The following is a 15,623-nucleotide window of genomic DNA, read 5'->3' on the forward strand; positions in this document are numbered from 1 at the left end:
CAGAGTTATATAAAGCAACAGAAACATGGAAATGAAAACACAAAGGGAAATAAAAAATAGTAAAGGCAAATCCCCCAATCCTGGTAATTACCATCCATTAAATATCATAAAACTGCATTGAAATTATAACACAAAGTGAAAAAATATTTGAGGTCAGGAAGATACAATGTGAGTGGCATACGTTTCTTAAGGATATAGCATACTAAACTCAGTTATTAAATTTTTATTATGTAAAAGGCATTTTTATCTAATTGCCCTTCACCAAACCATTTGATCCATTGAGTTTCTCAGTTATATTTTTAAAATCTAATTCAGAACAGTTTTGATGTTGGCAGGTACTGAATGAAAAAGATCACAAATAGCAAACACAAGTGCCAGTCAAGCTGTGGGAAGAATCCTCACAGAGCTTTGAAGGAAATTAGGTCTCTCAATCCTATTTCAAATGATAATTAATAATTTGGAAAAGAAGATAAGCAGGATATTTGTCACATTCACTAAGGATATTAAAACGGAGAAGGTGGTAATCCTCAATAAGGAAATTGCAACAAAAGCTATAGTCAAAACACCATAAGAAGAAGACATGAAACACACACACACCTGGGAAAAAAGAAAATAAATAAATAAATAAATCGGAACACTTGTACAAATAGACACATACAAGGAAAAGACTAAGAGGTGACAGGCAATCACATCCACCCTGACAGTGTTTTTCCATTTAGAGTGTCTTTTAATCTCAAATGATACCCAGCACAAGTACTACAATGTGTTTCGCTTGTGAGACACATTTTGAAAACAATACTCAAAAAAAGCCTACAGTTATTTGAAGGTACGATGAATTCAAGCATATAACGCTTGTCTGGACAACAGGAAGGAGGGAGAACACTGCTTACAAATACCGAAAAGACAAATTCTAAAGGACTGAGGTCCTTGTGGTGGCCTGAAGTTGTGCAAGATAAAACTAAGCAAAGACAAATCATGACATTAATCCTAATTCAGTTAGATGTGGTGTAACCTTAAAAAAAAATGGATGACCCTCATTATTATTAATTTCCATTAAGACAGACTACTGAATTATATACCTCGTCATAAGGAACCCATGACTGGTAAAGAAAATGGTCTAGATGAGTTAATACAGTCTCTTAAGGCTCCATTTCAGGAAAAATCAGCTACAACTCTGGATGTAGTTTGGCTTATGTTCAATGCCAAAGCCTTTATGTAATTCCAATGCAGTTTCTGTAAGTAACAGAACCTGATTTTCTGATTAAAATGCAGGTCATCAGGCAAGAAGATGGAAGACAGGCACATATTTTATGTGGGTTTTTTTAAGCCTCTGAACAATACAGATCTGGATAAGCAATGAGAACGCACCAAGGAACACGGATTTTTGGGGAGAATTACTGTGCTTCTCTGCAGTGTGGTTTAGATAAGAACCACGGTGAGGTATGAGCTTTGCATTCAGGTGTTTTTCAAAAGCAGAAAAGCGACTATAAAGATGAACTGAAATACGCTTTGCAGTTTACAGCTCAAAATAGACACAGATTTTTAAAAATCATTTAGAACCTAAGACCCAGTATGCTGGCTGTAAACTCATACAGGACATTAATAATAAAAATTTCTGACATAAAACCCCTCACCTTGAAAAGTCAGAATTTTTAGCTATACCTTGTACCTAGTTGTGAGATGGTGTTATTGTGGCTAAAACACATGAATAATCTGTCTCTTTAATAATGTTTTTGAGTTCAAATCATCCCTATCACCTAATCAAGGAAAATCTAAGAAAAAGAACGGCCTAGTAAGCCAGATCAAAAATCCCTTGTCTCCCAGTATTCTGTCCAACAGTGGTCAACACAAATTAGTAAAACCACTGATCAACACATTCATCAATAAAATTGGTATTTCCCATTTTCTCAGTCCCCACCAGCTTGCAGCTCACACTTCATGTGCCAATGAATTCAAATAAATACATTAAAAAGTGCTGCCCCATCTCTTCATTTTGAGCCTGTTCCCTCACAGTTTTAAAGTGTGCTCTGAGTTTTGAGCATTTTAATACAATAAATAAAAAAATAATCTCCTGCTTATCTTCTAAGGGCCATACTTGATTTTCTGTATTTCTATCAAGTTCCCTACCTCCTCAGTATCTTTACCAGGCTGAGTGAAGAGCTCTAATCTACTCTGCTTTCCCTAACTGGGACATATTTTGCATATTTGCTTGTTCTTGTTATCCTTCTCTGTACTTTTCACTGTTTTACTTTATCTTTTTTTATTTGGAGTAGACAAGTACTCATGTGATATTCACAATGTGGGCAAGCCATGAACATATCTAGTGGCGTTATGCCCTCTTTTTTATTCTCTACTCCCTTCATAATAATTTCTTGGCTTCTAAGACTTCAACTGAGTAATAAGCTGGCATTTTCATAGATTGATCTCTCTCTTTTTCAAAAAAACTCCAGTATGTCTTTCTGAGTGGTAACAATTACTTCAGTTATTCGGACCATGATTGCTTACAGGGTTAGAAGTGTTTTCTCCCATAAGCATTATTTTATATTTATCCATGCTATACAACAAAATGACTGCTACAACATTTTCTTCCCTTTTTAAAAATTGTTTTGCACAAGGACATTGAACAGGTTCCAGAACAGAGCACTGTTGGGACTGCTTAGCAACTTCCAGGATTATGAAAACTGATAATTTTTCTCACCCTTTTTCCCTCAACCTTTTAGCCAGTTGTTTACCCTCAGGAGGATCAAACTCTCCTATACCATGAAAATTTCTTCAATAGCTTTGAAGAATTCAATACTGTTCAATCTTACCTAGATTTTTAAGATTTGAGGCATGGATTTCTTCTGCAAAGGTCAGTAGCTTTTGTTTACACATTCACTAGTTCTAATCCTCATTGTGACAGGTTTCAAGTTTTTTCATACAAATATAGCTCAAAGAACTGTAGTTTCTTGAAGGAAGAATGCTATCACACCCAACTTTCAACTCCAAGTATAAATTTCTAAAATCAGATCTTATTCTTCAGATTCACATCTCTTCTTGTGTTTCTTTTTCCAGAATCTATTTTGATCTTACTTTCTTCAGACTTCAGCAGCTGCATTTTGGTTGCAGCAATGAAGCTTCTCCAGACAGAAAGTTGCTCACTACTGTACAGTTGTCCCACTTACTAGGACTGCAAACAAAATCCGTTTGCATCCCTGGTTTTTGTCTTGTCTATTATGTCCATCTCTTGGCCTACATTCTTTACCAATTCTCTACCATATTGAACCATAGATAACTTGGCCAAAAATTTTCTTGAATTGGTGACACTCATCTCACAAACAGTACTGTTTCATCTCTATTCATCTTAATATCCACTTCAGTATCTCCACAATTTCATTAAACTCTCTCAAGAAATATTGATAAAATCTGGAGGCACAGTCTGGTCTGACCCTCTTCTGATATACCTTAGATTTTCACTACCGTCTCCCATGAAAGCTACACAGTCACTCCTCACCTTAGCACTGCTTGATTCGGCAAGTGTCATAGCAAGAGGGTCCACAAAGCTCAAAAGCATCCCAGTGCTGATAATGTGTTTCCATAAGTGAAAATATACAGGAATTTAAACTAGATTTGAACCACCATCCTAAGGAAATAGTGTCTTTGGAAGCAGACAGGCTACAGCAAGTATCTGAACAAGCACCCATTCAGTCTTTCTCAATAAGAAAGCTCTTTATTAGCAGGTGAACATTATTTTATGGTCCATATAGGATGAAAACACTAGTATGTTGAGACACTAAAGCAAAAGTTAGAAGCTACAAAATCTTGAATTTATTCTGTATTTATGACTCACGAAACACTAAAGACTTATCCCTACCCCATTATATTTCAACTTATCTTTATATTATTCCTACTGGAGAAGATGCTCCTCTCTCACAGATTAGATGAAAGGCATAGCCTAGATCCAAACTATGCAGCAGAAAAAAAGGGCATGCTTTCCCACTGTAGTTTTTCCTCTATATTCCTAAATCCTTTACATTTTCTGTTTCTGTTCTCCAAATCAAAAAGATGTCTGGAAAAAATACTGTTTAAAAATTTAATTCTTACTTTAAAATTGCTTCTATAAGGATCAAATAGATTATTTCCTGGAATTATTATATAACATGGTTGCCGCTGTAGAGGAGTGAACTCAGTAATCCAAGGAGGCCCCTTCCAAGTATCCCCTTCCATTGGTTTTAAAACTCAGCAAGAAAAGATTAAACAGACATAATGCTCAACACTGCAGACATCTGAGCAGAACCTGTCACTTATTTTTGAGATGTACTCCCACCTTGCTATCTGGCATGAATTCAAATAACATACTACCATGGGTAAGCACCACTACTGTCCTTCAACTCTGCCAAGATAAGGGCTCATAAAAAAGAAATAGCATATTTGCTGGAGACCTCACCTGATTAGTGATTGCCATACAGAAAACAAGCACTTAATAATAAGGCAGCCTGAGAAATGCCCAACTGTCAAAACTATAGGAATCCAGCATTTTGAAATAAGATTAGTTCCACTACCTCAGCTTCCTGCAGCTGTTGCTAGAGAATGTAAAAAGATAGCTATGTAAGAAAGACACTGATTCACTAATTCACTTTTCGCAGTTTTATATTTAATACTCTAAAAGCCTTATTTGAGCAAATTAAATCAATAGGATTTTGTCACACATATAAAAGTTATAAACGGATGTTGAATTACAATAGCCCATTTTCCAGTGCATTTTACTCTCTCTCTCTCTCCTGATGCATATACACTGCACAGTTTTACAAATGCAGTACATGGGTACAAATGTGCAATATATACTGGAAAAAAATGAGCACCTTCTGCGTGTTTGTAAGATCATTTTTCTGCATTACTCAGGGCTAAAAACAAACTAGAAAGCTTAAGACCGCGCTACATAAGAATTAAGCAGTGAAAGCAGGGCTGTTGCAAAGGCTATGTATGAAGGTCAAGACCTATACTGGCAGGTTATAAGGACAGCAACAGAGCTCTTGGGAAGGAGGAGCTCGTACATTTAAAACAGTAGTTGTAAGACTGCTGCAGAACAAGAACTGTGCAAGCTCTTAGCTATGTTGCATCACAAGGAATTTGGTGAATGGCATTAATCATATGTTGTCTTTTCCTAAGGACCACCATTTCCTTATCCTCAGAGACCTGAGGCATGCCAGAGACCAACCAGGGAATAAGAGGTTGTGTATCAGAGCTTTCGGTGGCATGGAAGAAGTGACACGACAAGCTCTCACCTCCCAGGAACTAAAGAGTATCCATGTCAGAATGGTATTTTTTGCTTTGTACTAACACTTAAAAAATAACAGAAAAATTACGTAAAGAAATTCGCCTCAGTATGATGGAGCCAAACAGACACATCACGGAAATTCACAAGTTTAAGTCTTTTAAGAGTCATCGGGCTTCGTGTAAGCCACCTTTTTATAATGAGAGACAACCTGCTGCTGCCCTTATCACAAATAGTTAACATACCTTGTTGCGGCAGGGCTGCATGAGCAAGTTATGATGGAAGAGAGAATACTGCAAGGAAAGCTCTTGTTTCATTTTTGCAACAGAATGCTCCCACCAGCAGGTGGTCTTTTGCCAAGCACAGGGTGTTTTATGCATTTTGGTTCATATCTGGCTTTTCATGAGTAGTTAGATCACAGAATATGTAATGAAATTTAACACAAATAATGGCTTTAACATTTTGAGAAATTATCTGAGTTTTCTTTTGTAGGAAAAAAAGAAAAACATCCAAGAAAACAGCAATAATTCTTCCATAGGTTCAGTACATATGGTTTATAAAATAGGTAATAAACACAGCCTCATTCAGTTACCTCTATATCTTATTCAACTTCACTATATTAAGGATATTTCAAATCAAAATTTGAATTTGATATGATGTATTATAGCACAGAATTCATTCCACCATAAAAGACTTTCTATCCAGGCCTGTTTAATTTTCTCTCTCTTACCTGGTATTAAAATAAAGCCTTAAGTATGAAGTGTGCCACGTCTCTCAGAGTTAAAAGAAATTAACTGCAAATAGGTCCCTTCCACTTTTTTGTTAAAAAACCAAAAAATAAAAACAAAGAAACCAATCCCTCTCACCACCACACCACCCTCAATTTACTTTGAGAATTCTCAGTTTGGTACGTTTCCAGTTACAAGGTCTTGGCTTCCGCTGAGCACAGTTTGAAATAAAATAATGCAGCTTGTTCCTACTGCTGGAACATGCAGAGCAGAGCGTGCAGGCAAGGAATCACTGGCTCTGGCCCAACTCTTCAAACCTGTCTTACACTGTCACTCCAATCTTGGAGCAGTTTATATATAAAGTTGTAAGATAAGAACACACAGTATGAATACCCCTCCCTACCGAAGAACCAGACATGCTTTTATCTTGGACAGAGGCAAAAGGAAGAGAAATAGCAGAAAGATAGGCAAGAAAACACAACCCTACTTGTGAAATGGCTCATTAAGGAAGGCAAAGTGACAGGTAAGTAATTCTTCCCAGGCTCTGTCACAAAGGCAGAGATTAAACCAACCACCAACCACACAAATTTTGAAATGCTTTGGATAGCCATTCTCTTCTTTCCTCCTCTCTGATAATTTACTATTCTTTTCATTCTTTAGGTTTCTAAAATAAACACTTCTCTCTTTCATTTTATTCAGTTACCAGGCCTGGATGTATTTATCCTTACTTTAGTAGGGAGAACATAGAACACTTGGCAGATATAAAAGTTAAGATTTTACAAGTTTTCTATGATATTAAACTTTATAATACTTACATTCTTTCAGTTAAATGTGGGATTGATTGTAAACATTTCGTAATTATTAACAGGTCCCAGAGATTATTCTAACTCTCCTAGTTTCACTTACCTTTCAAAATAATATTGTAATAGTTGTTCTGAGACTAAGTATGAAGTCTTACTCTTTTTCATTTTAGAATGAAAAAAAACATCCTCACATGATTTTATGCACATAATTTCAGCTTTCCATAGTGTTTACAATTCCATGAACCAATTTTAATCTCAAACACAAACTAGGTCACAATCATACATTAAGAGACTAGTTAATACCATACAAAATGGAAATGGAAGCTTGTATTTTAGAAAGGACCACTCAAGTACTTAGTCCGTAGCACTAGAAAGCAAAATTAGTTAAACCATCTTATGCTCATCATTCATAAAAGAAAGCAATCAATACCCATTTATAAAACAAACAGAATGAAAACTTAACATTTTCTTTTATAAAGAAAATCACAATCTTATTGACTGATAAACCTTGAAATGCATAACACAAATCTTTGAACTAAATCAGGCTGTGTGCTTGTTTTGATGTCCAGCCATTTCTAGAAGTGAGTACTCTAGAGCAGTAGAGAAAGTCTAGTAGCTTTCATCTCTCAGACACTTGATGAAGCCTAAGTAGCATTAAGACTACACCTTATCAAACAAAACTGCAAAAATGTGGATTTTTGTCAATGCATTTTAGCCCACTCCTTCAGTCCATCCAGAGAAGGTCATGGAACATCCATCTGACAGTATCATTTAGCTATCTTTTTTTCCTGTCAGGTAAATTATGAAAAAGGGACTTCACTATGGCATAAATATTTGTACATTTATGTAACAAGCAACCCCAAGAATTCCTGTATCCAAAAAATCCTTTTTCATTTGAACATTAGAGGCCAACAGAAGTTCTTTAAAAATCACGACATAGAACCACAGAATTGAGTTGAGGTTGCATAGCTGAGGTTGGAAGGGGGATTTGGAGATCACCTGATCACTTCCTATCTATGACTGTCATTTTTTAAAAAGTACTGTGAATAGAAGAAATTATTCTGCATTTTACTTACAGTGCTCAGCTTACTACAACAAATGAGGATGCGGCGTTCATACAGCATACTGGCATAGAGATGCAGCATGTTGTTGACATCAACTGCTACAAAATACTCTGTCAGATTTCTCTGGGAAGAGAGAAAATAATTTTTGATTAATGATATTACAAAAACAAGCATCCTTAACAAAAAAAAAAAAACAGATTTCATCCTCCTATTATGCTACATCCTGTACGTGGCTTAACGAATGAAAGCAGTATGTCATCTTATGTCAGGGTACTTTTTAATTGCAATATCTTTCCCCTAACTTTTGGGGAGCTAGGTCTTGGAATAATAAAAATGATGATATTTCACATACAGCTTCTTAAATACAAGATACTCCTCCAAGAAAAAATACGTTCTGTCACTTTTATGGAAGCTTCAAAGCTGCCTGATAAAGTACCGAAAAACCCTCATAACTCAACAATAATACCAGCTCTCTTAGAGGACAATTCTAGTATGACAAATTCAAATGTAAGCTCAGTCTATGCTAGAACAATCCTGATAATTAGAAATACACATGGGCATTTAACACACAAACTAAAAAAAGTTACACAGGTTGTCTGAACTGCTCACTTTGTGCACTCAGACACACTGACTTCTGTGCTGGAAGACAGAAAGCACTTCCTTGGGCAGCTGGGGAAACTGAGGAAGGAGACAGAATTCTCTCTCTCTGAAAATTTCAGTGGATGCCAATCACTGATGAAGAGGCGGGATTCAAACATCCAATTTTACTTCAGTGGCCAGTATGTTTACACAGTATAAAGAAAATTAATTGCAGTAGAAGAATATTGTAAGCAAAGCACATTTGCAATCTGCCTTTAAAGTACAGACAGAAAAACCAAGACACAAGGCAAGTAACACGACTGAAACTTTACATATACACTTCCTAGGCAACACGGGTTTCTTCCATGCTTTTGCTGCTCAGAATATTAAAAAGTACCTATGTAAAAATTACTGTGAATAACTGAAATACAAAAAAGAAAACAAAGCAAGCTGCACAAGAGGCTATGGCCACTTCATCCCCCACATCATCCCATCAGCCAGCAACATTATCCATTCATCATTACCAATGTAATTGCCCTGTGCACATGCTGCAGTGGCATGAATCATGTATCATTTACTAAATATTTAAGATGTCTTCTAATAAACAGCAGAATGTGATCCTAAGATTTTTACTATCAAAACTAGAAAGCCACCGTGTAGGTAACTTGATCAAAACATATTATGTTCTCCTAGAAGGAGGGGCTTTTACAGTGCAAGGCAATCAAAAAAGGATTTTCTTAAACTTCTTAAAACCCAGAAACTGAAAAAAAAAAAGGGGGGGGGAGGAGGAAAAGGTAATACACCCAATACTGCTGAATTAGGGAATTTGTTTCCAAATAGCTTCTTACAGATATGGAAGGGTTGCTAGATGATAAAGACAGTCTTATACAAAAAGCACATGTGAGATCAAAATTAGATTAGTCATGAATTCAAGTGTAATCTTAATCATCATTAAATAAAAAAGTGCAGAAAAGCGAAAAGCAAATATGATTTAGAAACTTAAAGAAGCTCAACAAAGCCTATTAGCACTTTTGACAGATCCAAAGATAACTCTAAAACCACCAATACTTGGCCTGAGAAGTCTGCCAAGATGCTTCATACTGTGCAAAAATATGTTCCACAGCTTGCCATCTAAACAGAAAGAACTAAAGAAAAATTAAGCATTGTATTTGGAAGACTTTTGTACCAGTATGTAGACAGATAAAAACTATGCTCATTATGGTTAGCTTCAAACATGTTAATGTACAACAATCATTCAGGTCTTTGTTACAGAAAAGCTATAGCCACAGACAGGTATATTCAAAGAAAAAAAAAAAGCCAACACATTTTTGCCAAAAACCTATTAAACTATCATGTACTTTTTCTGTATTTCTCATCCCATCTGTGCTGATTAGCATGATATTTTTGTCTAAACATAAGCTGTCTTCTCTACGGCTCTTCTTGCCCCTCTCACCCATCTTTCCACGACGCCAAAACACCATGCATGACGACACAATTACTGCAAATAGTGTGAATTAAAAGAATTTTTAAGTAGCACTGAACTCCATTTGATGCCACCTAAATTAGGGGAATGGCAAAAAGAGAACATAATCCCTACATTCTGCTTGAAGATGTAGATATGCACGTCCATGGATGTGTTTATAAGGCAACAGTATCCACTAGTGAGAGGAAAATAAACACAGGGACTTGATTTGCTATTATTCCTTCATGAAGTTTATTATAGTGAAATACTGGCTTTGACACACAAACGTACCTTCAGATGGAACGATTATAAGGTTTTAGTCTTCTCTGCTCTCAGGAATTTGCCAATGACACCTGCGAAGCATGTGGGCTGTATGGTAATGTATTGATACTAAGGAAATTCACGTGTTAGCTCTAAGTTTTATTTATAAGAAAGCTGTCATCTTTGAAGATGAAATTGGGACTTACACATGTATTTTGAAAGACATGTCTCGTAAGTGACAAAACCATGAATGAGTTAAATAAATACAAATGAAAGAGTTCCAATTCACAGTATAATTGTTGTATATTTTGTTCCCTAGGATTTAAACCTTCCTTGAGGAAATAAAAAGTTGGATTTGCAAAATAAAATATGGTAACAGGTATCCCCACTCCTCTCAAAACTCACTAAGAGTGCTACAAAATTCCCTTATGCTCCTTGGAAAGTTCACTCCTAGATCAATCATCTATTTGATCACTTGCTATCTAATATCAGTAAAGGCACATGCATACTGACTTCTGAAATTAAAAAATATTCATGTAATTCTCTTCCTCCATCATCTAACAAAGAATTTCTCACTGAAGGAGCAAACAAGTGAGCTCTCTCTCCTCTGTGAAGCGTGAAAATCAAACATAGTAACATGGATTATAGTTTACTCTTTTTAGTCTTGCTCTTGAACAGCTTCATTTTCAAGACGTCAGTAAATCTCCTATCAGGACAGGTCAACAGAATTGAGTCAGGTTTCCTTCTCCATCCTCCTATTGGAAATCCCTCATCTTATTTAGAAGTTTGCTTTCTTTGAAATATCACACATTCAAAATCTAACATGGGTTAGGTAATCTGGTATGCAGCTAACACTCCTTTATAATGCCATGCTGTTGTTTGGGAGAACAAAATAATGAAGACAATACACTTTATCAAATGGTGTAAATGTAGGAAAAAAAAAGGGGGGGAAGGGGACTTTAAGAAAAACAGGTAGCAAAAGACACACGTTATAAAGAGCAAAAAAATCAGGCATTTTGAAATATAGGATTCAGTGATAGAAAAATACATCAGAACGTCATCACCAAGAACATGTGATCATTTCAGACTGCTAACTTACCTGGCATTTCTGAAACACAACAGATACTACTAGGAAATTTACACTCTTGCACTGTATTTCCTGCAATGAACCCAATTTATTTCTGCAGTCACAATGCATTTACAAATCGCTCATATTAGTTAAATCTTTTGAAAAAGTGAATGCTTAGCTGTTAAATAAAAGTGTTCATGCTAAATGTTTTTGTGACTAATTAAACATAGTGATCTGACAGTCGAATAATTCCAAGAAGTTTGTTAACATTCCAAATAGAGTTCTGTGCAGCTCTCCATTAATCACTACATACAACTTCAAAGTTTGGCACTACTAAAACTTTTGCTAATATGGGTTTTAAAATGTAATTACTGATAAGATATGTAGAATTTTGAATAAATCAGGCCAATTGATTAAAATCCATGAAGATTTATGCTCCTTGTATTATTCCCTAATATGCTTCAATGCTACATGAAAGTTGCGCTAACATATAAAATCCTCATAAGAAATTACACAATACTCATTAGAAAAAAATAAACAAACAAAATGCCTGAGAGATAGTCAACTGCAATAACAGTTAGACCTATGGGTTTGATTTTTAATATTATTCTTTCTTACAATAAGCCCTAGCTTTTTTAATTTGGATATCTATATCTATATATCTATATGGGCATACATATTTGGTAACTGAATGCAATGTTCTTCCACTGCTATTCCCAGAGGTGCCCTGGTTCACCCCAGACACTGCGAAGAGTCCATCCTTCACAGTGACATCACTGCACAGGATACCTCCATCGGAACAGTCACATTCCCTCCGAGGCACATCAGCACCACTCAATGATTCAAAGAGGATGCTTTTTAGCATCACATGGCACTCCCTCCCATGAAGGCTGAGTGTTCAGCTTTCAAAGGGTTTCCAACTCCTTCTGGCCCAAGGCCTCTGCTTTTATAACAGCCTTTGATTCATGAGCATTCATCATGTCTCCTGCTCAAATGTTTTGGGAAGCTGACTCATACCTTTGAATATAAAGCGAACATCACTAGCAGACATAACCAACAGAGCATAAATACAGCTATACTTCCTGAAGCCCTTACTAGGTACTGTGTTATTAAGCTGTTCCATATCAGTTAAAGCAGGCCCAAGGCAGATGATCGATCTACTTTTAATCCCTGCCACTGGTTTCTTACCATTACTGGCTCGTTTCTCTCTGCCCTCCAACTTGCCAGCCTGCAAAATGGAAATAAACTTCCTTCCTTGCTCTCCGGGTGATTTGAGGCTTATCAAACAAAAATTGTTAAAGTTTGAGATGATTAGCATAAAAGAGATGAACACAAAATATAAACTCTATAAACAAGTAATTTCATGTCTGGATTATGACCGGATTTGATAGCTGGTTTAGATTCAGGAATTGACTCTTAAATTACTCCTAATGTATCGTATTTCTACAAAAATAAAGGACCTTAGAAAAAAGAGCACATCTATTAAATTTACTGACAGTATACATGTCAGTATGAAAAGTCTGTAACACAGAAAAGCTAGCAACAATGTTTTAAAACAGAAACAAAAAGCCCCAAATGTTATCTGCTATACAACTCATCCACAAACAAGATGAAATGTCTTGATGATTCCCTTTTCTTTCATGCCATAAATTGAGGTATATAGTACTAGGCAGACCACAAAATGTTCAGGAAAGAACACTGAGATGTCAGGCATAGAAATTTGGCTAAGAGACATAGCAGGAGCATATTAAAGAGTATTTAAGAGAGGCAAATGTCAGCATTGTCTTCCCACAGACCTATCATCTGGCTAGAAATCTGAGGCATGCTGAAAAACATACAAGACAACTTCAAGAGGCTTAAGAAGTCTCCGAAAAAGTGGCCTTAAAGAAACCAGGTATGCTTGACATTTTCAGAAAGCCATCTAGCAAACAGATCATTTTTACTGGTCCCTCATGTCATTCTCTCAGAAGGGTCTCACTCTATGATTAGCAGATCTGCTTTTTTCTACCCGTATCAACCTGTCCATTAGTACTTTATCCATAATACATTTCAGCTATTAATCACAAATGCAGATCATCAACTCTTGAATGCTATTATGTAAACATTATACAGAAGGAAGATGTTATCACAAAGAAAAGAATGACTGCCTGAGCAACGACAGCTAATAATACACCTTTAAAGCAAAGACCCTATATGTTCTATATGAATCTGAATCTATACAAAATGTTTCAAGGAAGGATATACGATACCTGAATTCTGACAGCACCTTAAAGAACAAGGCAAGTTAATACCAAAGTGGTATTTGATCTTTCTTAAATACTAGTTATATGGATGTTTCAAACACCAAACTCTTCCACTGAAGATACAGACTATCAAGATTATATCCTTGGCTTGACTAAAAAGTAGCCATACCACTTTAATAAATAAAACGAACATATCGTATTGAAAAATTTTTTCAAATAAAATTCATTTCAAAACAGTATGTTTTCTCTCAAGCAGGTTCCAACAATTACTGCCCAAGTTTAGTTTTTAGTTTCAGTTTCATGTTGTACTCGGTCTCACATGTCAAGAAAACCAACAAAACTATGTAAACAGTGCGAGGTCAGCAAGAGGAGAACGAAATGTCAATCTAGTTGCAGAAGAAAAAGATTCCTTCTTTAGTTGTGAAATTATTAAGTTTCTTTTAAATCAGCAGTTCTCTGGAACTTAGGAGAAGAAAGCAGACTCTGATTCAAGTTAGCTATGAAGGTGAAATACCTCAACAGGTTCTTGTCTTCTCTTGATACAAATTAAAGTCTTAGTAAAGTGCATGAAATTCCTTTCTTTTGTAATCCTGCATTTTTATGTAAAAGATGACTCTTGTAGTACTCGTTCAAATGGCAGTCACAAAACTGCCTTGAAATTACTTTCAAGAATTTTTCATAGGCTTGTTGTAGTGAGTGAATTTTCACACAAATTAACTCCGTCATTGTTCTCTGAAACGCCACCATACTGTTACATACAGTTACCGAATCACTGTTCTTTCCCGATTTTGAGTAGGCTAAAACTACAGACGTGTATTTTAAATTTCCTCACTTACTAGAACCAAGAAATCATGGAATGTTAATAGTAAGTAATAATGTGGTGATAATAATAAAAGCTTTATATTTTTAAAATAAATATCTCAACTTACAGTTTAAGATAATTATGCTGTCAATTTCATGTTAATTTGGTATCTTTTCTTAATTAAAGTTGCAAATGTAAATTCTACTGTTACATTGTACTTCAAAAGGCCTGTTACTCATGTACTTCTGCAGTTAACAATACAATGTTTTCTGCCCAATACTTATAAATTAAGTTCACTTCAACATCTAGCAATATTTTACAGAATATAATCTATTACTAGGCCAAACAGAGGTAACAACTGTTATCTATTTTGCTGCTGAGATTAAGCAGAAATGGTAAAGCCTATGATCCTCTACGGTACTCACATTTTCAGGTATACTAGGAAGCTCTCTGATGTCAGGCACAGTAAAGTAAGAGTGCTAAAAAAAGAACAAATATTGATTATTGCAATATTGTCAAAAGCAATCTAAATTTATTGCTTGGTATTAGTAACAGCAGTAATAGCAGTTGCTCAGCTAAGTAAAAATGACAGAACATTTGTTACCAACTACCAGTATGACTTCTTTGTCATGGATTTCAAAAGCTGGATTCTCAGATCACACATGCAATAGGAAATGCATTAGGATAGAAAGTATCAAATGCTCCTGAAAAGTTATATTACATTTTTTTGTTCTTCAGAGACGCTGATACAGACAGACTCACACAATGTATGACATATGCCAAGGAAACTCCAAGGCAGTCTATAATTCAAGCCATCTTTCCACAGCCCACTGCAGGTTGCATGATGGACTACAGGAAACAACTGCAAGCAGGTCCTTTTCTGACTTTCAGCATCAGTAAGTTTCATTCAAGGCAATGGTGAAGTTATGGAAATTTACTGAGAAATGCTTCCTAAAGTTTTATGCCCAGTTACGTGAAAAATATTACTAAGTTCTAGGTCAATTTTATATGCCTTAAAAAACCCCACATTTTGAAAGACTACATTGGTCTTGCAATTTCATAATCCATTATATCGTTACATTTTTTTTATTGTCTGCATTCCAAGAGACTAGGTTCACTCTAGTTCCCCATCTGACCATGCATGACTTCCATGATTCTTGGTTAAGGCATTTGGAAAGGAAAGGAGAGAATGTGACTAAACTGCTTTTGTAAATCAATGGCATATACAATTTATATTATTTTTATGATCTTCACAATTTGTCTTAGGGATACTTATTAATTACTTGCTGAAGCCTTAAGGGCTGTTATATTCTTGGCATAGTTCTACAATTGGCACAATTTTCTTCTGTGTGTGTGTA

General features: G+C 35.6%; 1 protein-coding gene across 9 annotated transcripts in view; it reads right to left on the reverse strand.

The window, feature by feature from the left end:
• The window catches only part of DENND1A (DENN domain containing 1A), a 220,657-nt gene that overhangs the window by 112,689 nt on the left and 92,345 nt on the right, over window positions 1–15,623 (reverse strand). For 8 of the 9 annotated variants that reach the window (XM_069771314.1, XM_069771311.1, XM_069771313.1 and 5 more), the window contains 2 exons: window positions 14,691–14,744; window positions 7,862–7,972 (listed from right to left, as the gene is read on the reverse strand). In XM_069771314.1, coding sequence (XP_069627415.1) covers window positions 7,862–7,972; window positions 14,691–14,744 — 165 coding nt within the window. The remainder of the gene's footprint in view (window positions 1–7,861; window positions 7,973–14,690; window positions 14,745–15,623) is intronic. The other variant, XM_069771316.1, reaches the window with a different exon arrangement.

This window comes from Haliaeetus albicilla, chromosome 26 (genome assembly GCF_947461875.1).
Source record: "Haliaeetus albicilla chromosome 26, bHalAlb1.1, whole genome shotgun sequence".
NCBI classification, from domain to species: Eukaryota; Metazoa; Chordata; class Aves; order Accipitriformes; family Accipitridae; genus Haliaeetus; species Haliaeetus albicilla.